The sequence below is a fragment of the Carlito syrichta genome, unplaced genomic scaffold (genome assembly GCF_000164805.1).
Source record: "Carlito syrichta isolate Samal-C Ts95f unplaced genomic scaffold, Tarsius_syrichta-2.0.1 Scaffold304785, whole genome shotgun sequence".
Lineage (NCBI taxonomy): Eukaryota > Metazoa > Chordata > Mammalia > Primates > Tarsiidae > Carlito > Carlito syrichta.
The window spans coordinates 138713-164852 of NW_007248881.1; the positions used below are offsets into that span (position 1 = coordinate 138713).

Consider the following 26140-nt stretch of genomic DNA (forward strand, 5'->3'; position numbering starts at 1 on the left):
CTTCATGTGCGTTTGTAGAGAGATCAATTTCCCTCTTACTACAGCTTTCATGGCATCCCAGAAATTTTGATAAGATGTTTCTTCATTTTCATTTGTTTACAAGTATCTTTTAAACTCTGTTTTGATTTCATCATTGACCCAGGAGTTGTTTAGCATCATGCTGTTTAGTGTCCATGTCTTTGTGGGTTTTGGGGGAACCTTGTTGGTTTTGATGTTTATTTTTATACCACTGTGGTTCGAGAAGGTGCATGACAAAATTTCGATCTTTTGAAATTTTTTTATGCTTGATTTGTGGCCAAGTATGTGGTCAATCTTAGAGTACGTTCCATGAGGTGATGAGTAGAATGTATTCTGTGGTCGTTGGGTGCAGTGTTCTGTAGATATCATTTAAGTCCATTTGGTCAAGAGTCACATTGAGGTTCTGGATCTCATTGGTGATTTTTTGTCCTGATGATCTGTCTCAGGTTGTGAGTGGGGTATTAAAGTCCCCAGCTTTGATAGTGTTAGAGTCAATATCTTTTTTGAGTTTACCTAGAAGCTGCTTTATGAAAGTTGGTGCTCCTATGTTGGGTGCATATATGTTTAGGATAGAAATTTCTTGTTGATGGATTGAATCTTTTATCATTATGTAGTGGCCTTCTGTATCTTTTAAAATTTTTGATAGTTTAAAAGGTATTTTGTCTGAGATTAAGATCGCAACTCCTTTGTTTTGTGTTCCGTTCACCTGAAACTTGTTTCCCATCCTATTACTTTGAGTCTGTGAGTGTCATTTCTAGTGAGATGAGTCTCTTGAAGGCAATATATTGTTGCCTGGTGATATTTATCCACTTTGCCATTCTTTATCTTTTCAGTGGTGCATTTAGTCCATTCACATTCAGGCTAATTACTGAAATGTGAGAGTTCATCCCTATCATAGAGTTCTTATAGAGTTGTTGTTGTTCATGTTTGTTTGTTGTCTTTCTTTTGGTTTTGGTGTTGGTTTATGTATGTTTTTATCTTTTTCTTGTACTCTTGTGAAGAACGTTGTTGTTCTTTTTTCCTTTTCTTCTGTGTTTAATACTTTCTTAAGTGTTTCTTATAGAGGTGGCAGTGTAAGTTCATTAATCCAGGAGTTGCTTAGGAAGGAGTACTGTTTAGTGTCCATGTCTTTGTGAGTTTTGGGGGAACTTTGTTAGTGTTGATATTTATTTTTATTCCATTGTGGTCTGAGAAGATGCATGGGAAGATTTAAGTCTTATGAAATTCATTTATGTATGATTAATGGCCAATGATGTGGTCGATCTTGGAGTACATTTCATGTGGTGATGAGTAGAATGTATATTGTGTGGTCGTTGGGTGGAGTGTTTCATAGGTCTCAATTAAATCTATTTGTTCAATAGTCTCATTGAGGTTCTAGGTCTCCTTGTTGATTTTTTTCTTGATGATCTGTCTAGGGTTGTGAGTGGGGTATTAAAGTCCCAGCTATGATAGTGTTAGAGTCAGTCTCTTTTTTAAGTTTGCCTAGACACTGCTTTAGAAACGTTGGTGCTCCTTCTTCATCTTTTTAAATTTTTGCTATCTTAAAGGGTATTTGTCTGAGATTAAGATAGCTTTCTTTTGTGTTCCCTTCACCTGAAATTTTGTTTCCCATCCTCTTACTTTGAGTCTGTGAGTGTCCTTTCTGGTGAGATGAGTCTCTTCAAGACAGTATTATTGCCTCTTGATATTTTATCCATTTTGCCATTCCATGTATTGTCAGTGGTGCATTTAGTCCATTCACATTCAGGCTAATTATTGAAATTGAGGGTTTATCTTTGTAATGAGGTTCTTTTAGTGTTGTTGTTGTACTTGTTTGTTGTCTTCCTTTTGGTTTTTTGGGTTGGTTCATGTGTGTTTTCAATCTTTTTCCTAGACTCTTATGAAAAAAAATTGTTGTTCTTTTCCCCTTTTATCTCTGCTTAACAATTTTTTAAGAGTTTCTTGTAGGGATGGTCTGGAGGCAGCATATTTCTTAGGAATTGGATGTCTGGAGAGACTAATTCTCCCTCACTGATGAAGCTTAGCTTGGCTAGGTAGGTTATTCTTGGTTGAAATTGGTTATCTTTTAGAACTTTGAAGATAGGGTTCCAAGCTCTCCTAGCCTGAAGTGTTTCTGTAGATAAATCTGCTGCTATTCTAATTGGTCTTCCATGGTAGGTAATCTGGCGTTTTTCTCTTGCTGCCTGTAGGAATTTTTGTTTTATACCTGCTTTATTTAGACTGAATTATTGTGCCTGGGAGTTGGTCTTCTCATTTCTTGTCTTGCAGGGGTTCTCTGGATCTCTTGTGTTTGAATTTTCACATCACTGATGAGATGAGGGAAATTTTCTTGAATAATCTAATGGAATGTTTGTTCCAGGGTGGACTGTATCTCTCTTTCTGCCTCAGGAAGTCCAATTACTCTTAGGCTCAGTCTTTTGAAATAATTGGTCATCTCTTGAAGGTTTTGTTCTGTCTTTTAAAGCTTCTTTTCTATGTTTTTGACAGTTTGGGTTAGTTCTATATTTTGGTCCTCAAGTTCTGAGATTCTTCTGCTTGGCTAATTCTGGTTTCCATGCGTATCAGTTTGATATTTATTTCATTTACAGTATTCTTTACTACTGTTATCTTAGTTATCAACTCCTTCCTAGTTTCCTCTTATCTCTCCTCAATTCTTTTTAATCTCTCCATTAATGTCTTGATATCTGGGTTTGTAGTTTGAGACAAGTCATTCTGGGGCCTCTTCATTGTTTGCATTCCGAAGTCAGTTTTCTCAGTGTCTGACCTCCCTGGGGTATGTGAGAGACCCATATTCTTCTTTTGGTTTTTGTTCATTTGTATAGATTTTTCTCTCCCCCTTTTCCTCCCCTTCTTTAATTCTGTTTTTCAGGGAATGTAGGGTTGCTTTTACTTTTTTTTGTTCAATCTCCTGTTCTTCCTTATAAGCATCCTCTGGCTTTGTTCACTTTTGAGGCTGGACTATAGGTTGGGGCCGTACTTTTTTCAGTTTTGAGATTTAATTGAGGGGGAAGCTGTGATTCAGAATCTATCTGCAGATTCTAGTATCCACCAACAGCTATATGGACACACTGGAACCCACTTCCCCTTGCCTTTCGATCTGTCCATGCAGTGGGGTTTAAGTTTGCTCCCTGAAACCAAAGGAGGTAAGAAAAAGGAAAATAATCGAAAAAGGGTGGGGTCAAGACGAAGTTGGAGAGAGAGAAGAGTAAGAGGGAAAACAGATATACATACCAATTAATGAATGAAAAGAGACACAAGGCCAGAAAAGAGTAAAAAACAAACACACACACAAGATTCTCTAAAGCATACCGGTAATCACGCAGACAGTCCAATAAATTCTTGCCTTTTGATGTGCCTTTCCCCAACACAAACAAGTCATCTAACTCAAAAAGCAAACTAAAGTGAGCAAAACAAATAGTCAAAACAATAAAATAAAAAATCAAAATAAACCAGACTAGCTCTGGAGTCTTTCCTGAATGTCTAAAGTCTCTTCAGCTCTGATCTCTAGCCCTCCTCTTTGCAGGCAGATAGAATTACTCATATGTTGGGTTGGTTCCCTTGGCTTGCTACCTGAGAGGTCTGCCACAGGACTGAGTTGGCTGTGTCTGATTCAGCGTAGGGGAGGGCCTTTTGTCTCCTGTTTGGCCAGATTACCTTAGAAACCAAGGTGGAGGCTGCTGGTAGATAAGCATGGCAATGCAAATCTCTGCCTGGAAAATGGCTGTGGTGGGCGGCTCCTCTTTCACTGATCCTTTCTCTCCACTTGTCTTTTCTCTCCACTCCTCCAGTCTGTGAATGATCCACTATGATGGTCTATAGTGTTGTGTGTCTGGTGTCAGGCACTGGGAATCAGTGATATAGCAGGGTGCTGCATTGGTGTGCCTCAGTCATCGGCTTGGGGTGGGGGAGGGAGCCCAGAATTCCCTAGGGCCAGAGCTGCTGTTCAGCACCTATTTAAGATGTACTGTTCCCTTACACAACCATGGGGTCTTAGCTCCCAATTTGGAGGTTAGACAGAGCTGGGTGGGGGAGTCGCTGCTGTTCTTTACCTGGTCATAGGGCTCCAGCTGTTCTCTGGTCCACTGTTGGGGGAAGTGGAGTGCAGACTGCTGGCCGCCTAAGCCAGAGTGGACCGAGCTCCAAAGGGCAGGTGGCAGGTGGTGGCAGCGGCTTTGGGCCCCCACAGGGCACTTCAGCCAGGAATGGAGCTGGTATCTCTGAGGGACAGGCATCTAGAGCCTCCCTGGGCAACGGAGGCTTGAGATGGGGCTGCGCTCGAGATGGGGCTGGGCAGGGACCCGGAACCGGGGCGGGGCGGAACTCCGAGGGTCAAGCCCTGGGCTGTGGCTTTGGGTGCTACAGACCGGGTGGTGCCGCAGAGCCCAGAGGTACAGGCGCTGGGGGCCTGTGTGGGCAGCAGTGGCCTTGAGCCTGGTGGGGCGCCCCAGGAGGGAATGGAGCCTGCAGTTCTGGGGGTGGGCATGGAGGGCCTCCACGGGCTGCCACGGCGGGAGACTGGGCTGGGCGCCCAGCCAGGAAGGGAGCTGGTAGCGCTGAGTGCCGGGCAGATCAGTGTAACCAGCAAGGGAACCCAGATCTCCACAAGGCGGTATCCGAGGGCCTCCACAGCTGGCAGGCGGCGACTTGGGGCTGGGTGAGATGGTGCAGCCAGGGAGGGAGCCGGGTACTCCACTTGGCCAGGCTGAGGCCGCCTGGGGTGGAACAGCAGCTGTAGAAGGGCCGTGGTAGCCGGCCGTGGGTGGGACCAAGGGTTTCCAGGCCTTGGACTGGTGCAGCTGGCGGAGGTGGGGCGGGGGGGGTTGTGGGGGAGGTAGTAAGAGTCTTTATGGGAACTCATGGAGAATCTCACAGTCCCACTTGTGCCGTCGCCCTACGTTAATACTTGAATGTTCAAATATTATTGGCTCTTTTTAAGTCATCACTCCCAGTTTCAGTTCTATGATTATTTAGAAAAGTATTCCCAAACAGAAATAATTGTTAATAACCAAGCTCAGAGAAGAATATTGTAAATATTCTGGAAATTTTAAATGACAACTACTTGACGAGCAGCAACAAAAGAACATATCATCAGTTTGGTTCAGTACAAATATTGCATTACTTTTTCACTGGACCAAATAAAACAGAGATGGAGTTAAGGAGATACTAATTATTGCTTTCTTGTTGCATGACCATGGCAGAACAATAGTGTAGGATGTTTGGGGGTGATTATCTAAAACTTAGGAAAAGTAAAAGGTGCCAGAGTTTGAACAAAAGAACGCTGCAAATTCTAGTGGAAACTACAGTGATGGACTGAAAGGAAAATTGGCAAGTGGATAATACATTAAATAAGCCAGTTAAATTAGTTTGGAAACCATACTATTTGAAAGGGAAATACAAATGTAAGGCTACCCTGCCTTATCTTGAAAAGGTCAGTTTGATTAGTTTCCATCTGTGGGATTAAGTAACTAGGTCTAGGGTTCCTAAGCTTCAAGAAAACATACTGTTGCAGGGGAATGTGAATTTGCCTTATTCAGTACGTACACTTTGCTAGAACAGAATAAAAAGTGTAATACACTTTTTATGATTTTATGTTTATGATTTTAAATAACCATCTTAAGTCTATAAAAATAATGTTCTACTTTACTGTTTAACTTGATTTTGTATTGTGACAACTGGTGGTTTAATGGAACTCATTGCAGTATTCTAAATAGCTAATAAGAATTAACCAAACAACAGATCCAGAATGTTTCAATAACAAATAGTTCTAGAAAAATGGTGAGTAATTGTTGAAACAAGCTAATTCTTAACTGGTTCTTAAAAGTGAAAGCAAAGAGAAAGTGCGTTTGTGTATTTTCCAGAGTCTTAACTTAAACATTTAATCTTTAAGTGCTAAAATCCAGGGAAATCTAGTTGCTGAGATTGTAATACAAAGAACTGGATAGTTAATGGAAAATCTGCCTGGATACCATGACTCTTCATGCCTGTACTCCCAGCACCTTGAGAGGCTGAGACAGAAGACTAGCTTGAGCTCAGCAGTTAGAGATCAGTCTGGACAACATAGTGAGAACTTGCCTTAACAAAAAATGAAAAAAGTTAGCTGGGTGTGGTAGCGTGTACCTGAAGTCCTAGCTCCTGGGGAGGCTGAGGTAGGATGGTCACTTGAGCCCAGGAGGTCAAGGCAGATTGTTAATGCTCATACCACCGCACTTCAGCCTGGGCAACAGTGTGAGACCTTGCTTGTTTCAAGAAAGAGGAAAGGGAGGGAGATACTTTTTGTCAATGTAGAAGAAGGAAAGGAGGGAGGAAGATCTGTTCTTGTTTCTTGATCCATTAAAATAGTTGTTCTAAACTTTAGTGTCGCAGTCACCTGAGATGTGTATGAAAGTTATTACCATTGCCAAAGTTCTTTTTTTTAAATTAGTTTAAACTTCAACATGTTAATATCATGCTCACTCATTTTCATTTTAATGTGTTATCTTGAGTAGGAAAGGAAAAGGTGGAGTTAGGTAATAAGTGAATGTTGTTTGTCATAGATACTGGCAAACGAAAAATACAAATTAGAAAAAATACAGACTAGGAGAGTGGAATTATAGTTTCAGTAAAGACTTATCTTCATTATAAAGCTGAATGTACCTTTAAGTTAAAATAATAAATTCAGGCATGTTTTTCTCTCAGAGAGGTTGATTGATTTTTTCTTTTCATGTGTTAAACATTGTTTCGTGTTTTTAGCAGTGCCTTTGCTGAACATTAAGACAGAACAGTTTTCTTCATGCCTTCTAATTTAGCAATGGTCAGGTGGTCTAAACCTCAAGCTGCAACTAAGTGAATGCCTTCCATATAACTCTGTAATTTTGGGATGTATATGTGTGGTTTTTAATTAAGATTTAAAGATAAACTGAAAGTGATAATCTGAAAGTGACAGTGCTGTATTGTGGTTTGTCCTTATGGGGCTCTTCTTTAATGTAATGAGACTGTTGGTGTCCATGAATAGACTACTGTGGAGAAAATTAGAATGTTTATCAATGAACTTTCCCTGATTTTGTATGCTGTGGCTCCCTTTCTTGGCTTGTTCTTTTAAAGTGCTCATAATTGGGTAGACAATTCAGTGAATGACATTTGTAGCAAAATATTACCCTGAACCTCACAAAACCCTTTGCCTAAAAAAAAAAAAAAGCAAAGAAATCTTTTTTTCAGTGTTTGTAAAGGGCCATGCTGTCCATATAGAAGCCTCTAGTCACATTAGCTCTTTAAATTATAATTAATAAAAACTAAACAAGTTTAAAAATCAGGTTTTTCGGTCACTTTGGCCACATTTCAGGTGCCCACTAAATATATGTCACCAGTGCATTTTCCCCATAGGATTGCCTTGATGTATTATATCATCTGTATTTTAAAAATTCTTCTTCTTTTTCTTTGTTAACCTTATTGAGGTATAATTTACAAAGAGTATGTACATTCATTTTACGTGTACGATTCAGTGAGTTTTGACAAATATATGCAACTGTTCAACCACTACTGCAGTCAAGACATAGAACGTTTACAGCATCTTGAAAAGTTCCCTTGTGCCCTTTACTGTTAGTCCACTCCACTGCTGGTTTTGCATAACCACTGATGCACTTTTATCAATGTAAATTAGTTTTGCTTCTTGTAGAATTTCATGTAATTAGGATCCTATGGGGAGCCCCCAAAAATCTGAGATTTATTTATTAAAAATTGTGTATTTATTCTTATGTGTTTAAACTTCAGTCATCGTCAAAATGCTCTTTATTTGTTGCAATACACCTAATTGAGATGCTTTTTCCACTGCTCAAACCAGTTTTTGAATTAGTCAGTTTTAATGCCTTTTAGTACTTCTGCCATTTTTTGTTTTACCTTTTCCACATGGGGAAAACGTTTTCCTTTTGGACTGTTTTCATTAGGGAAACATCAAAAAGTTTCTCAAGGCAAGATATGGTGAATGTGGGGGTGGGTCATGCCGTTTTGTGACAAAAACTCCTGGACACCCAGTGAGGTTAGGGCGGAAGAACCAATCACCTGTTTGCCACAATTCAAGGTGTTTCTTCCACAAATTGTGACACAGCCTTCTCAAAACTCCTAGATGAAAACTTTGGCCGTTTGATCTAAATAAGTAAATTGCAAATGTGCCACAAGGAGCCCACTCTCCAAAAGATAATTCCAGTTTTGGGGGAGTTCCCTCTAGTAAATTTGCGTTTTTTTGTTTAAGACTTTTTTCGCTTCTCATAATGTTTTCTTAGGTTCATCCATGTTGTTAGTGTCAGTAGTTCCTTTTTATTATTGAATAATGGTCTGTTTTGTGCGTATAATTCCATGTATGCATTCACCTGTTGATGGACATTTACGTGGTTTCTAATTTTTGCGTTTTGAATAAAACTGCCATAAGCTTTCATATACAAGTTTTTGGGTAGACATATATCATTTTTGTTGAATTACATACCTGAGAGTGGAATCACTGTATTATATAGTAATGAGTGTATATTTAACTTTTTAAGAGTTCCCCAGGCTCTTTTCAACTAGCAACATACAAGCGATCTGGTTTCTCACTATCATGACCAACCAACCCTTTATATTTTTAATGTTAGCCATTCTTATGGCTAAATTAGAGTATCTCTGTATGACTTTAATTTGCTTTTTTTTAGTTAGAGTCTCATTCTTGTCACCCAGGCTTGAGGAGTGCAGCGGCACGCTCACAGCCACCGCGGTCTCAGCCTGCCTGGCTTAGGTGATCCTTCTACCTCCCCCTTCCAGGTAGCTGGAACTACAAATGCAAGCCACCATACCCAGCTAGTTTGTGTGTGTGTGTGTGTGTGTGTGTATGTGTGTGTGTGTGTGTGTGTGATTTATTGTAGAGGCGAGATCTCACTAAGTTGCCCAGGCTGATTTTGAATTCCCAGATTCAGGCAATCCTCTCATCTCGGCCTCCCAAAGTGCTGGGATTACAGGCTGAGCCACCACGCCCAGCCTTAATTTGCATTTTTAAATGCATTGATGTTGAGCATATTTTCTACTACTTGGTAGCCATTTGTATATCTTTTGGTAAGTGTTCAATTTTTTTTTTTTCTCCCAGAAAATGGGCTGTTTGGTTTAATGTAGAATTGCAATACTTTGTGTTTATATATGGAATATAAATCATTTTTAGATATGCATCTATATTAATATCTAGTATTTTCTCCCAGTCTGTGACTTGCTTTGTTTTATTAATGGTGTCTTTTCTAAATTAAAAAAAAAGTAATTTTTATAGCCTTTTTTTATTTTGAATTTTTTTATTTTAAAGATGGGTACAATTCAGGGTTAGGTATACAAATGTTCATTATGCAGGTACCCTTGTTGATGAAGTGTGTCCCTCCCTCCCCTGGAAAAGTAAGTTTTAAATTTTGATGAAGTCTTGTAGTTTTCTCTTTCACATTTAAGTCTGTGATTCATTTGAAGTTAATTTTTGAGTGTGTCACAAGGTTGAGGTTCATTTTTTACCAATATAAGCTTGTAGTACCATTTGTTGAAAAAGCTATTCCTTTTCTATTACGTTATATTGTCACCTTTGTTGGTACCTTTGTGGAAAATAAATTGACAATATTGTATTGCACGAATTTTTTTCTGAACTCTTCTTTTCCATTGACATGTATGTTTATCCTTATGCTAATACCACACTATTTTGATAACTGAAGTTTTATGGTAAAAACTTGAAATGAAGGACTGTAAGTCCTACAATTTTGTTCTATTTCAAAATTGTTTGACCTAGTTTAGTTCTTTTACATTTCAATACACATTTTGAAATCAGCTTGTTAATTTCTACAGAAAAACTTCTGAGATTTTGATTAGGATTGTGCTGAATCTGTAAGTTACTTTGGGAAGTGACAGCTTAACAATATTGAGTCTTCCAAACCAACATATGGCATGTTTCTGTACCTATTTAGATTTTCTTTAGGTTTTCACTGCAATGTTTTGTGTTTTCATACAACTAGGTCTTGTATATATTTTGTAAATATAATACCATTTCATGGTTTTGGATGTCTTGTATTATAAATCATTAGCATTTAAAAAATTCCATTTGCTTGCTAATACAAACAGTTGATTTTGTATATTGAACTTAAATCCTGTGACCTTTCTAACCTCATTATGTATCATTTTTGGTAGATTTCTTAGCGATTTTTTGCACAGATGATCATGTTATCTGTTAATAGGGACAGTTTTATTTCTTCCTGTTCCATCTCAATGTCTCTTATTTCTTTTCTTTTCTTTTTTTCTGTCTTACTTAATTGATCAGGACCTCTAGTGAAATATTGAAGTAGTGAGAATGGGCTTCCTTGCCTTTTACACTATTTTAAAGAGAAAGTGCTGAGTCTTCCACTATTAAGTATGATGTTGGTTGTAGGTTTTTCATGGATGCCCTTTGTAAGGTTGAAAGAGTTCCCTTTGACTCCTAGTTTTCTGAGATGTTTTTGTTTTTGTTTTTTTTTTTGAGTTAGAGTCTCACTCTTGTTGTCCAGGCTAGAGTGCAGTGGCACACTCACGGCCACAGCAACCTGCTGGGCTTAGGCATTCCTTCCGCCTCAGCCTTCCAAGAAGCTGAAACTACAGATGCTCGGCACCACGCCCAGCTAGTTTTTGTGATTTATTGTAGAGACAAGGCCTCACCAACTTGCCCAGGCTGGTCTCGAACCCCAGGGCTCCGGCAGTCCTCTCACCTTGGCTTTCCAAAGTGCTGAGATTACAGGCTGAGCCACCTCACCCAGCCTGAGAGTTTTTATTGTTGACTTTTGTCAGATGCTTTTTTTGCATTTCTTCACAATCACATGGTGTTTCTTATTTTTTTATTAATATAGTAGAGTGAGCCGGGCTCGGTGGCTCAGCCAGTAATCCCGCGCCTTTGTGAGGCTGAGGTGAGTGGATTGTCTGAGCCCACGGGTTCGAGACCCGCCTGGGCAGCGAGAGCTCATCTCTACAATAAATCAAAAAAATCAGCCAGATGTGGTAGCACATGCCTGTAATTCCGGCTACTCGGAAGGCTGAGGCGGAAGGATCGCCCGAGCCCTGCAATTCGAGGCTGCGGTGGCCGGGAGTGGCCACTGCACTCCGGTCTGGGCAACAGAGTGAGACTCTGATTCAAAAATAAATAAATAAATAAAATTTAAAAAAAAATTAAAAAGGCCGGGCTCGGTGGCTCAGCCTGTAATCCCGCGCTTTGGGAGACCGAGGTGAGTGGGTTACCTGAGCCCGCAGGTTTGAGACCCGCCTGGGCAGTGAGACCTCATCTCTACAATAAATCAAAAATCAGCCGGGTGTGGTATCGCATGCCTGTAATTCTGGCCACTCAGAAGGCTGAGACGGAAGGATGGCAGGTCGAGGCTGCGGTGGCCGGGAGCGGCCACTGCACTCCAGTCCGGGCGACAGAGTGAGACTCCAACTCAAAAAAATAAAAAAATATATATAGTAGGGTGTATTGATTGATTTTCAAATGTTAGGTCAACGTTGTTTTCTGAAGATAACTCCCACTTAATCGTGATGTATTATCCTTTTTATAGAGAGTTGCTAAATTGTTAAAGAATGTGGGGTCTATAATCATAAGAGGTATTAACCTGTAAGTTTTGTTTTTGTTTCCTTTTTTTTGCGTTGGAGTCGCACTCTGTCGCCCAGACTGGAGTGCAGTGGCCGCTCTCGGCCACCGCAGCCTCGACCCGCTGGGCTCCGGCGATCCTTCCGCCTCCGCCTTCCGAGTAGCCGGAATTACAGGTGTGCGCTACCACGCCCGGCTAGTTTTTGATTTATTATAGAGATGAGGTCTCACCAACTTGCCCAGGCGGGTCTTGAACCCGCGGGCTCAGGCAGTCCTCTCGCCTCGGCCTCCCAAAATGCTGGGATTACAGGCTGAGCCACTGAGCCCGGCCTTTGTCTCCTTTTTAATGTCATTGTCTGGTTTTGTTATGAGGGTAATGCTGGCCTTATAAAATAAATTGGGAATTGTTTTTGTCCTCTAATTTTTGAAATAGTTTGTGTGGAATTATTATTATCTGTACTCTAAATATCTGATAGAATTTACCAGTGGAGCCATCTGCCTGGAGTTTCCTTTGGGGGATGTTTTAAATAGCAAATATAATTTCTTAAATAGATGCAAGACTACTTTTTATTGCTGTTGTACTTTGTGTTCCTTTCTAGGAATTTGTCTATTTCATATAAGTTGTTGGATTATTGGCATAAAGTTGTTCATAATATATGCTTTTATCATATGTAGGATGTGTACTGATGTCCTCACTTTGATTCCAGACTTGGTAATTTGTTTTTTTCTTTCTTCATCTGTCTACCTAAGGGTTTATCCATTTTATTGGTATTCTTAAAGAACTGATAGTGTTTTTATTGCTTTTTCTCTGTTGTGTTTTCTGCCTCATTGATTTCCACTTTATATTTTTTTGCTTCTGTCTTCTTTGGGTCTAATTTATGATTTTTTCTGGTTTAAGATTGTAGCTTATATCATTGTGGGATGGGGTTATAGATAATGCAAGACTGGCCACAAGCTGGTAATTGTTAAAAGTGAGTGATGGATACGTGGAGTTTTATTTCATTATACTGTAATTTAAATCTATGTCCATATTTGAAATTTTACACAATCCCCAACTCCTTAGTAATCTTTTTCACACTTACATGCTATTGGCATTGATTTTTACCTGGCAGGTTTTGTTTGTTTGTTTGTCTGTCTAGAGAAAGGGTCTCCCTCTGTCACCCAGGCTGGGATGCATTGCTGTGGTAATCCAACTCAAAAACAAAATAAAACAACAAAAAAAACTAGCTTACCACACACTTGGCCTCCTGGGCTCAAGCGATCCTACTTCTGCCTCCCAAGTAGTTGGTACTACAAATGTGTACCACCACATCTGGCTAATTTTTAAATTTTTTTGTAGAGGCAGGGTCTTATGTTGCTCAGGCTGAACTTAAACTTCTAGTCTCACATGATCCTCCTGCATCAGACTCTCAGAATGCTGGGATTACACGGCATGAGACACCATGCTAGGCCTTACCTGGTAGTTTCTATTTTATAGATTAAGCTACTTTTAGAATAGTACCACCAAATTCCGAATAATTAGGACTATATGTGTGCCTTTTAGAGGTTCTATCATATTGGGCAGAAGTGCAACAGTGATATAAATCTTGATGCTCCGAGCTCTGAAAGAAATTGGGATACCTCACAAACAATGAATGGGAAAAATGAGCCATAAGTCATTGTTTTTTGAAAAGCAAATTGATATATGTTTAATAACATGATATAAACAATTACTGATTCCTTGATAACTGCCACTGACATAGTTTGTTAATAAAACTATCTGAAATAAAAACAATAAAATGTTAACACTCAGTATAGTTAATGGGTAACAGGTATTTTTATTGTGTTGTATACAAGTTTCTTGTCATCTGCACCTTCTTTTACCCCCAGAATACAATTTATATTACACTACTTTTTACGTATAATGACCTTACTGTACATACATATAGGTGTTAGAGAAAAATGCATACACAAATACTCTACATACCTTCTTTAGGATTGTACATGTAATAGCTTCTTCCATGTATCTTTTTTCATGTTTTGTATTGTTTTCTTGTGGCTCCCCGCCCCCAGCTTCCTGGAGCTTTTTATTAGTGAACCACACTTCAAGGCACATTGATAGGTTTTCTTTTTTTTCAAGAATAACATTTATCTTTAATCACATACGTAAGTGACCCCATTTCTATTGACTCCTTTGGTGTCAATAGATTCGTCTACCAACTGCTAGCTTATCCGTGTTTCTTATTCCCACTCAACTATGCATACCTACATGTCAAAATAATGATAAATTTTATGGTGCTTTGGCTTTTAAATTAGTTGGGAAGAGTGAAGTTATTTTGTTTTGCTTCACTTTAAAAATAAACTTTCATCCACAAAGAGTTTTTATTTGCTGCAATAGAATAACAGTGTTACATGTTGGGATAAGAAATAAATTTGTATGTAAGATAAAATAGGGAGTAGCTACCAAAGTCAAATATGCCTTCCAAATACTAATGGAAAGAAAGAATATATCTTTGTCAGGAATTAATCTCACCTCTGGTACTTATTAAACTGTAACCCTAGTTTGTATACAAATTATACATTGTCTTTGTGCTTCATTCTTCTCATCCATAAGATGGAAATAGTTAATAGCATCACAGGTTGTTATGAGTTTTAAATAAGTTAGTATGTTAGACATATTTATGTTAGCTATTATTAACCCTTTCTGAGCCTTAGTGTATACATTCTTTTCATAAAAATTATTAACTGTAGATGTGAACTTCCATGCCTTTTCTGTTAGCATAATGGTAGAGTCCATATTTTGTCTTACAGGTCTACCACAATGTGCTGTACATTGCATATACCTGATAAATACTTGACTTATTTGAAAAAAATTTTTTTGACTTCTTTGGGAAATTGTCTTTCAATAGATAAACTGAGTAGCTATTTTAAACATATGTCACTAAGTATTCACTTCCTGTTTTTTGTTTGTTTGTTTTTTGGTGTGGTGGCGATGGAAATAGTGCCTCAGTGTGTCTGGAGAATAAATGTGGATGTCCCTGAGGAAGCTAATCAGAATCTTTCATTTGGTGCTACCGAAAGATGGTGGGAGCAGACAGATCTGACCAAACTAATTATTTCAAACAATAAACTTCAGTCACTTACAGATGACCTCCGACTCCTGCCTGCACTGACTGTTCTTGATGTAAGCTGACTATAAATATAGGTTATTATTTGAAGACTCTGAAGCCAAACTTAGGTTTTAATAAGCAGAAAATCTTTCATACTGAGTTGATAAAATGCAAGAGCACGTAACAAATTATTATGTAGGCACAGCACTAAGAATGCAAGGTCAGAACACTGGGTTTCTAACTCTGACTCTGCCTTAATAACTGTGTGATCTCGGAACAGTTACCTTGTGCCTTAGTCTTCACATCCATCAACCAGGACTGATACTACCACCTATCTTTTTAAAATTATAGAATTAAATGAGTTAATGCATACAAGCAAAATCAATATTTAACAAGTGGTGACTCTGTTCATCTTTTTTATTGTATTATTTTAATCATTATTATTCTAGACAGTAAAGCAAGCAATAAGAATTGACTTTTTCTTTCTGTAAGTTACCTTCAATCTTACTGAGTTAAATTATTAGATTTAAAGGTTTGTGTTTTGGTTCAGGGACTCTTTAAAAAAAATTTTTGTTGGGAGTTGAGGGGGAGATACATTATATCCTGAAGCCCAGTAAAAACCATTTCAGGGTTATCTGCAAAAAAAAAGAAAACAGAAAAAGTTTTTTGTTGCCATGTTGTGGTAAATTGAAGATGAGTAAGTATATTTTAAAATCTACGGGTTTCTTGTATATTTTTCCTAACAACATGAAAACATGCCCAAATTCATGTGTGCAAAAGCAAGATCTAAATAGTTAAAATTTTAGGGAACTTTTTTATTTTCTTCATTTTTAAAATTACTGGATTGACTTACTCTAAGATTTTGTCTACCTTAAAAACAATGTGGTTCTGTGAGAACATGAGAGAAGTCGCTCTCTTTCTTCTCATATAATTGTTGTATATATTGACATAAATCATTCTAACCTCATCTCTTATTTGAAGTTGAAACCCCACTCAATGAGGTGACTTTTAAAAATTATTCCTATAACATTTAAAATTAATGACTTATCACTTTATGATTCCTGAACAGATGTTTGGTCAATCAGTTTTAAACTCCTTTACACACAGAACAAGTTACCAACTCATTGCCATTGAATTAGAAGAACAGAGGATTACTGGTGAATAATTTTGTGCAATGGCAAAGCTCATGTATTGTTAATTATAAGACCAAGAATATTGACTTTGCCCTTTAATAACTTTTAGATACATGATAACCAGCTGACATCCCTTCCTTCTGCAATAAGAGACCTAGAAAATCTCCAGAAACTTAATGTCAGGTAAAATTTAAGCTTTTTATTTCTAATGTTGTTATTATAATGGTTTCTAACATTAGAATATCTCTTTATTATCTCAGAAAGAGAGTTTTTTTTTTAGTTGGAGTCTTATTCTGTTGCCCAGGCTAGAGTGCGGTGGCATACTCATGGCCACCGCAGCCTCTACCTGCTGGGTTCAGGCAGTCCTTCTGCCTCCAAGTAGCTGGAACTACAGGCGCACACTACCACACCTGACTTGTATTTTGATTTATTAAGAGACGAAGTCTCACCAAGTTGCCCAGGCTAGTCTCGAACCCCTGAGCTCAGGCAGTCCTCTCGCTGTGGACTCCCAAAGTGCTGGGATTACAGGCTTGAGCCACCATGCCCAGCTCAGAAAGAGATTAAAGCAGCGTAAGAATTTTATTTTATTTTATTGAGTTGGGATCTCACTCTTTTGCCCAGGCTGGAGGACAATGGCATACTCTTGGCCACCACAGCTTCGACCTGCTGAACTCAGGCAATCCTTCTGCCTCAGCCTTCCAAGTAGATGGAACCACAGTTCATACCACTGTGCCTGGCTAATTTTTTAATCTATTTGTCATAGATACAAGGTCTGGCCAAGTTGCCCAGGCTAGTCTTGAACCCCTGGGCTCAGGAAATCCTCTCAGCTCTGCCTCCCAAACTGCTGGGGTTACAGATGTGAACTGCCAGCCTGGCTTAAATTTTGCTCTTAGATTATTTATTTGACTTTGTTTTTTGGTTTTAGCATTGCCTGCATGTTTTCCGGTCTTAAGGATTTGAGGGCAGTTGGTTTTCAAAAAAAAAATACTTTAAAGTATGAAACAATTTTTAGTGTTTGTTATTTTAGTAAACCTCTTTGATGATATCTCAGCTTTTAAGTTACCTTGATATTTCTAAAAAAAACTAGGTATTAAACAATAAGGAAGAAATGGAAAATGGTTATTTCATAAATGAAGAAAAATTTCTTGGTTTTGATTAGTAGTAGTTTTTAATCTTCTAAAGATTAAATTCTAGGGTTCCATGAACATATTTCTTGTACTATCATAGATAGGTGTAGCATATGGTAGATGGCTAAGGCTCTAACCAGGTTTGTTTGCCCTCCAGTACATTCCCAGATCTTTAAGAAAGAATAACTGTGTATATGTGTCGTATAGACAGAGATTATGGGAAAGGAAATTGAGGGGTTTTGGGTTTTTTTAGAAGGAACAATGTTTAAATACTTAAAGCATAGTTTGAAAAGCCGTGGTTTGGCCGGGCTCAGTGGCTCAGCCTGTAATCCCAGCACTTTGGGAGGCCAAGGTGAGTGGATTGCCTGAGCCCACACGTTCGAGACCTGCCAGAGCAACTTGGCGAGACCTCATCTCTACAATAAATAAATTTAAAAAAATTAGCCGGGCGTGGTAGCATGCGCCTGTAGTTCCAGCTACTTGGAAGGCTGAGGCAGAAGGATCGCTGGAGCCCAGCAGGTCGAGGCTGCAGTGGTTGGGAGCGGCCACTGCACTCCAGTCTGGGCAATAGAGTGAGACTCCAACTCAAAAAAATAAAAAAATAAAAAAAAACAAAAGCCGTGGTTTATACAATAAATATGGTTACAGGTCTGCCTAATATAATATGGTCAAGTCTGTTTTCTGGAGGTAAGTTAACTAATTTAAGGGGGAAAAGTCACTCAAATAATGAGTCTTCATTTGATGAATAATGAAAAATTACCATAAATCAGCAAAAATATCTACACATAAACAGGTGTTTATTATTTAAAACTGCATCAGCGCCTCTTCCCCTTACAAGTCTAAGACTAGATGCGGCCTACAAAGACATGAACAGGAAGAGTTGAGAAGAAAGAGTGGAAGTATGGAGTGGTGTGGCTTTAGCTCTAGATTCCAGTTATTTAAGAGTATGAACCTTAGAGTGGAGCAATTAGGTAAGAAAAGGAGATAGAGGAAATATATAGCTAGATATACACCTCTACCCAGCTAGATCCCTGTCAAATATGCAAAGATTTCAGTTAAGTAACTGACTTTAAACTCTTTTATTGGTTCTTATTTTAGAAGACATTTTTTTGGCCTCACCTAGTTTTATTTTAATGTAATGTAATGTTATTGTAAGGCCCTTATATTTTCCATTTTCTTCTTGTTATTTTTGAAGTAACTATGTAGTAAGAAAATAGAGCGTAATTCATAGGTATTTAGTTAAGTTGGAGTAAACCTGGGAACTACTTCAGTCATCTCTTAATTATCATCCTCAGTGATTTGGGATTTCCTCTACATCATTAAGCAAATATCTCTATAGAAAGGCCTAAGTGAGAAGACCAAGTATAAAGAAGAGTGGAATTGTATATTACGTTCAACCTGATATTCCAGGCTCTCAAACAGAGATAGCTATTTTTGCCTTGAATTCTAAATTTAAAACCTAATCTCCATATAAGATTGTAACTCCCCTGTGGTATGTTTGTGTGTACACATGGTTTTGTCAGAATTCTAAAAGTCAGATATGGCTAGGTGTGGTAGCTCATATCTATAATCCCAGCAGCAACAACAAACAATAAAAAACAAATAATAAAAGTAATATCAGTTTAAAAAAAAACTAGAATCCAGTATGTGCTTTCACATTACATGTAAAATCAAGAGTTGGTTATAAGCAAGCAATAAAAAATTCTCAAATTATTTATGTCTAGCTAAAAACCTTTATTTTTGTTGAAGTCCCTATTTGTTTACTTTAGATTTCTGTTGTTTTAATGAGCATGTACTTTTGGGATGTGAATTTTGTTAAGTACTTAAGATTATTAATCATATTTCAGTTTTTTTGAGTAGGAGTCTCACTCTGTTGCTTAGGCTGGAGTACAGTGGCACACTCATAGGCACCACAACCTTGACCTGCTGGCCTCAGACAATCCTGCCTCAGCCTTCCAAGTAGCTGGAACTACAGGCATGTGTCACCACACCCAGCTAATTTTTTAATTTATTGCAGAGACAGGTCTGGCCAAGTCGCTCAGGCTGGTCTCGAAACCCTGAGTTCAGGCAGTCCTCTCAACTCCGCCTCCCAAAGTACTGGGATTACAGATGTAAGCCACCTCGCCTGGCTATATTTCAGTGTTGTGATGAGTCCATGGAGTTGGTTAGCAAAAATGCCTTTGATAAATATTTATTGTGTTGTCACTAAGTTATTCAGCATTTATTTTACCAATAGCCATAACAAGCTGAAATTACTCCCAGAAGAAATTACAAACCTAAGAAACCTGAAGTTCCTATATCTCCAGCATAATGAACTGGCTTGCATATCGGAGGGATTTGAACAACTTGCCAATTTAGAAGATTTAGTAAGTTGTGGTTTTTAAATTTTTGTATCATTTAAGAGTGCTGAGATTTTCATCAACTGAGAAATGGGATGTGTGATTGAAATCATGGGAACATGGACAGCTGATTTTATGAGTAGATTATTGGAAATGTACATTTCGATTAGAGTGCTAAATTAATAATTATAAATTTATGTCTCCTATGTTATGAGATGAACTTTGAGTTTTAATTCAGGAATAAAGTTTGGGAAAGGTACAGTTAGGGTGGCTTTGTTATTCAGAGGCGTTTATAGCTTTGCAGAATAGAGGAAAGTTGTCTTTGGTATTTGCCAATTCTCTCTTTTTTTTTTTGAGTTGGAGTCTCACTCCGTCGCCCAGACTGGAGTGCAGTGGCCGCTCCCGGCCACCGCCTCAACCTGCCAGGCTCCGGCGATCCTTCCGCCTCAACCTTCCAAGTAGCCGGAATTACAGGCATGCGCTACCACACCCGGCTGATTTTTTGATTTATTGTGGAGATGAGGTCTCGAACCCGCGGGCTCAGGCAATCCACTCACCTCAGCCTCCCAAAGGCGCGGGATTACAGGCTGAGCCACCAAGCCTGGCACCGATTCTCTTTTCTATACCTATTCCCATTTCCTTCTTAATGTTACCCGTGGCCCTCTTGCTCTCTGCATGTTGAGGCGATCCTGGGAAGGCCTGCCTTTTCTTTCTTCTTTTTCAAAGTGGCCGTCATTTCTTGGCAACGTGTTTTTCATGGAAACCTCTTTTATTTATATAGAATTATAAACTACAAGCAATTATTTTGCCCAATCCTTTTAAATACCACCTGAGTCAGACAGGCTAGAGGATATTAGCTCAGTTTTATAAGCAAGACTGTTAACACTGTTCCCATATTTAGTATAAGACATAGCTGGGATATAAACCTTGGACTCTCATATTTAAAACTGCTTTCTTTCCATGACTTTGTGATACATTATTTTAAAGAAATCTGATTTCACAATGCTTCACAGCATAAAAGTAACATCTAAAATATCTATTTCTGGCAGGTTAACCCTGAAGCCAACCAATCTAATTAATTACCTTATAACCTGGCACATTTTAAGGCACTGTTAATACAACATGTCTAACTCAATTTCATAACTATGTTTGAGGACTCCAAGAGCCAAAATTGCAGCAAAGCTGACCTCAAAGGACCAGGGAATATAATGGCCAAGCATGTTTTCAAGTTTGATCTGGGACATCCTTAGCAATTGCTCAGATGGCAAGCGGCGGCAACTAAGGGAAGAAAGTAGAGGGAATACCCACTTAGAGGTGGACACTGATAAAAATCATAGGCAGTACCAGATGCACCCAGTTGCTGGTATACTACAGCATTACCAGCAGGACAAATGGCGGTAGTTCTGGAGTCCAGAATATGCAAGGAAAAGGTCTGTTAAGCCCTGGCAAAATGTTTATTCCATCTGTTTCACTTACCTTAAGTAGAGATCACAAAGCAATACAAATATTATTTTAATCATATTACTAAGAATAGTAAAAACAGTAGACACTTTGGTTTGTGCTTTGGAGGTAGTTTTATTTCCTGATACATTAAGAAACCAAGGCTTATCTTTAAAAAACCTGTAAAAGGTAATGAAGTCAGGATTTGAACATAAGTCAATTTGACTCCAAAGTGCATTCCTTTTTTTCTACCGTACCACTAAAGGAATTAGATTCCATGGCAAGCTATATAATCTGAAAGACTTTAGCTATGTTAATTCAGTGGTATTAATATATACTACCTAATCCACATAGTTAATTTATATTACATCCTTGTTCTTTTCCCCTTTTCATCTTCTATAAAACTCATTTCATTGTAGCTTTATATTTTATTTTTCTTTTTTTACTCTTAATTTATTTAAATTATTTAAATAATTCTCATTCTTTGTTTTAAATTATGATAGTCAGCCATCTCCTGAGGATAAGGGAACAATATTTTTTTCTGTTGTAGTAAGACTTTTCTTTTTTTAATTTAATTTTATTTTAAAGATGTGGTTACACTTCAGGATTAGGTAGATAAGTGGCCATAATATAGTGAAAGTTTGGGCCTCCCTTTGGTCCCCACTTCTCCTGGTTTGAGATCGGGTACCCTTATTGATGTTATGTGCCACCAACTACCCCCCGGCACCCAGCAGTGTCCTGCTGCTGCCAATCCCTTTCTTTTCTTTTTTTTTTTTTTTAAGTTGGAGTCTCACTGTCACCTGGCAGTGTCCCACTACTGCCAATCCCTTTCTTTTTTTTTTTTTAGTTGAAGTCTCACTGTCACCCAGGCTGGAGTGCAGTGGCCACTGCAGCTCCCTCTCAGCCTTCCAAATAACCGAAACTACATGCGCATGCTACCATGCCCGGCTAATTTTTTGATTAATTGTAGAGGTGAGGTCTCGCCAACTTCCCTGGGCTAGTCTCCAACTCCCAGGCTCAGGTGATCCACTGGCCTTGGCCTCCCAGAGTTATAGGATTAAAGACTGAGCCACCGAGCCTGGCCCAATCCCTTTCTTATAGTATTATGATTAATGTTTGAGGTTCACTTATGAGTGAGAACATGTGGTACTCGGTTTTAAATTTTATTTTTCACTAATGAAAAAATTACTCCTTTGATGTTTATTTGTTTTGTATGTACATCCTCGATATTTCCCTCATCTGCCCTAGTGTTTTTTTGTTTTGTTTTGTTTTTCTTGAGTAAGGGTCTCACTCTGTCACCTAGGCTGCAGTGCAGTGGCATGGGCATGATCATTGCTTTCTGCAGCCTTGACTTTCTAGGCTCAAGCCATCCTTCTGCCTCTGCCTTCCGAGTAGTTGGGACTATAGATGTGTACTATCATGCCCAGATAAATTTTTTTTAATGTTTAGAAAGAGAAGATCTCACTATGTTACTTCACTGTGAACTCCTGGGCTCAAGAAATCCTCCTGCCTTGGCCTACCAAAGTGCTGGGATTACAGGCATGAGCCTCCAGGCTTGATCTGCTCTAGTGTTTAAAATGAAAATGTAGACTCTTCTCAACCACTCCTTCAATGTCTCATTCCCTGATTTGCTCTATTGTTTAAAATAAAAATATAACACTTCTCAACCATTTCTTCAGTTTCTTTTTGTCTTTCAATATGATTTCCAGATTGGAAATAAGGGTTGGAAAGTAAAAGGCATAGGTAAACAAAGTATATGGCAGAGAAGGGAACCATCAGATTTTCTTATAAAAATTAATGGTAAAAGACAGCAATTGATTTAAAAAAAAAAAAAAAAGAGTCCTTTTAGAGTTGAAAGCCGAAAGAAAACCTTATAATCAACAAAGTTTCCAATGTCCCTCCATGAGTTCCCAAAGATTAATTTGCATAATGAAAGGATAGTTCATTTGAGAATTGTGTTCTAAGGACTCAGTCTCAAGAAAATCATAAATGTGAGCAACAATATATTAAAATAGATTAAAAGTATAAACACCTGTAATCATTTAAACTAGTAATATTTCTTTTTTTTTTTTTTAAGTTGCAGTCTCACTCTGTTGCCCAGGCTAGAGTGCAGTAGCATGCTCATGGCCACTGCAGCCTTGACCTGCTGGGCTCAGGTGATCCTTCTGCCTCAGCCTTGCAAATAGTTGGAATCACAGGTGTGCACCACCACACCCAGCTAATTTTTTGACTTATTAGAGATGAAGTCTCACCAAGTTTGCCCAGACTGGTTTTGAACCCCTGGACTAAGGCAGTCTTTTTACCTCAGCCTCCCAAAGTGCTGGAGTGAGCCTCTGCACCCAGCTGTAACATTTCTTAAAGGTATATAATACCTGCTTAGCAAAATAGTACTAAATAAATGAAAGGGTATATGAGGCGAGGTGGACCAGTGTGGGTGCCAATATCACACAGGAATAATGCAAGAATGGAACAAGGAAGAGAGTAGAAGGAAGCACAGTTTGTTATTCACCTTTCACAGATTGGAAATGGGGCCGACACTCAGAGGCAAGTGTGACACTGAAGGGTCAAGAACTGGGTATATTTAAGTGCCTTTGGAGTAAGGGGGTTTAGGCCCTGAGGAATGTCCAGGGCTGGGGCGGGTCTTTGGTGTTGATTGTAGCCACTTGAGTCTTAGATCTTGACTTGACCAGACATTAGCATCTCATGCCCTCAGGTGGTGGGCTAGATGGGAGGAGACAAGGGGAGGGGGATTTCCCGCCAGAGACTTGTCAGAGGTTTGCAGTCCACAAACTCCTTGCCCAAAAGATGGTCTTATTATCTTTCTGTGGCTTTGGCAGGCCAAGGGGTGATCTTTGATTTCTGCCTTGGCAGGGAACCTGAAAGTTTCCTAGAGATTATTATGCTAAACCATGAATTGAAAGGTTGGGCTGTTGGGCTGTCCTGGTCTTGCATCTGATGAAGATTTGCTGAGGGGGTGGGGTAGGCTGCCTCTTGATCTGCAGTAGAATATCTGGACACTTCCTAAAACTTGCCTTTTGGAAATTTATCTAGGTCTAACCTGTGCTAGATTCAAAGCATGTCAGTGGTAAAGTCTAAGCAAAAATGGCTATACCGAGACAAAAAGACCGCTAAACTAAGTTTATTCTAGGTCTCTATAGGTACCTCCTTTCAAAAAATGTTTGCTAAAAGAATGACTTGGCATAAATTTGGGTTAATTTACATATACTATGTTTTATATCTAAATTATTAACTGTGGTATTTAAATATTTAATTTTATCAGTAATTCTATTGTTTAGAATTTAGAGTAGAGTTTATTAGAATTATTTGGGTTTTTAAAAATGCTTTGAGAATTTCTGAATTAATATCTGTTAATAATTGTTTTAAGCTTTTCATTCGAGAATAATTTTAGATTTTTAGAAAAGTTGTAAATATAATAAAAAGTTCTTATATACCTTTTACCTAGCTTCCCATAATGTTAACACTTTATATAACCACAGGACATTTGTAAAAACTCAGGAATTTATATTGGTGCAATACTATTTAAAGTACAGATTTTATTTAGATTTCCCCAATTGTTCTACTAATTTCCTTTTACTGGTTTAGGATTCAGTACAGAATACCACATTTCATTTAGTGCCAGTAATTTTTGGTGCTACAAAATATTTATTAGCAGTCTCCTTATTTTTCTAGTTTTTAAATATTGGAGCTATAGATTATGCTATGTTATATATTATGATAATATTATGTTATAATAATCCTAACAGAATTTTTTAAAAAAATGATCTGGGCCTGGCACGGTGGCTCAGCCTGTAATCCCAGCACTTTGGGAGGCTGAGGCGAGAGGATTGCCTGAGCCCGGGAGTTCAAGAACAGCTCGGGCAACTTGGTGAGAACTGGTCTCTGCAATCAATCACAAAAAAACAAGCTGGGCATGGTAGATTGTGTCTGTAGTTCTAGCTATTTGGAAGGCTGAGGTGGAAGGATTGCCTAAGTCCAACAGATCGAAGCTGTGGTGGCCGTGAGCATGCCACTGCATTCCCGCCTGGGTAACAAGAGTAAGACTCCAACTCAAGAAAAAAAAGATCTGGTCCAGCATTTTTACCTTTTTCTATCTTCTCAATAAGTTCGGAGTTACAAAATGCAGTTGATTAATGTTAGACTAATGAAAGTCTTCAGAGAATTGTTCCTTTAAGTTTTTTTTAAAAATTAATTGTTGCCATTGACCCTACTTTCCTTTATACTTTGCACTTTATACCTAATTTGGGTGTTACAAAAATAACCTGATTCATAACAATGTCTTTTAAGGAGGGTTCCAAAAATTAGTTCTCTTGTAACTGTTTAAATTAAAAACAGGAACATAATGATTTAAGAAACATTGAAGGCCCAGCAGTGGCTAATGCCTGTAATCCCACCACTTTGGGAGGATTGCTTGAGCCCAGGAGTTCGAGACCAGCCTAGGCAACATAGTGAGACCTTGTCTCTAGCACACAAAAAAATTTTTTTTTTGAGTTGGAGTCTCACTCCGTCGCCCAGACTGGAGTGCAGTGGCCACTGCCATGCCCGGCTGATTTTTTTTATTTATTGTAGACATGAGGTCTAGCCAAGTTTCCCGGTGGGTCTCCAACCCACGGACTCAGGCAATCCACTCACCTCGGCCACCCAAAGTGCTGGGATTACAGGCAGAGTCACCAAGCCCGGCCACAAAAATTTAAAAATTAGCAGGATGTAGTGGCATTTGCCTGTAGTCCTGGCATCTCTGGAGGCTGATACAGAAAGATTACAAGAGCCCAGGAGATTGAGGCTTCAGTGAGCCATGATCCTGCGCTTGCACTCCAGCCTAGGCAACAGAGTGAGACCTTGACTTGAAAAAAAGAAGAGAAAAGAAACATTGAGGTGGAGATTAATTAACCAAGCTGGAGTGAGTGAATAGTAGAGAATAGATTCCTGGTTTTAGTCAAAGCAGACTTGCTGGGGTCAGCAGAAGAATCAAAAGAAAATGTTTTTTTTTTCGTTAAAAGTTTAAATAGCCATTTTCTCACACTTTAATTTTCTTTCTTTCAGGAATTTTTCTTTACTGCAAAGATGTTTTTCACTTCATATTGCAGTTTACCAATAATGTGCTAATTCATCATGGTTAATAAATATTGGATGATGAAATGAATTTATGCATTGAAAACATGATGCAAGATATAACATGACTTAATTTTAACAGAATCCTTTATGGAAAGTATTTTTGAAGTCAGAATTCATTCTAATTCCTATCAACTACCAATGATGGACACATAGTGAGCCTGCAGATGTTGAAAAAGAATATTGAAATGAAGACTGATCTGTGAAATTGTCAGTGAATGAGGGTCACAAAATTTATCACCTGATGTTGTCTCTTTTATGTTGCAGTTCCTGCAAAATTTTGAAATCCTCT

At 38.5% G+C, this 26140-nt stretch overlaps 1 protein-coding gene across 4 annotated transcripts in view; it reads left to right on the forward strand.

Annotated features, from left to right (window-relative positions):
- The first annotated feature begins 14514 nt into the window (after positions 1-14514).
- The window catches only part of LRRC40 (leucine rich repeat containing 40), a 65621-nt gene continuing 53995 nt past the window's right edge, over positions 14515-26140 (forward strand). For all 4 annotated transcript variants that reach the window (XM_008060969.1, XM_008060970.1, XM_008060971.1 and 1 more), the window contains exons 1-3: positions 14515-14753; positions 15922-15995; positions 19176-19305. In XM_008060969.1, the coding sequence (XP_008059160.1) occupies positions 14562-14753; positions 15922-15995; positions 19176-19305 (396 nt within the window). In that variant the 5' untranslated portion in view covers positions 14515-14561. The remainder of the gene's footprint in view (positions 14754-15921; positions 15996-19175; positions 19306-26140) is intronic.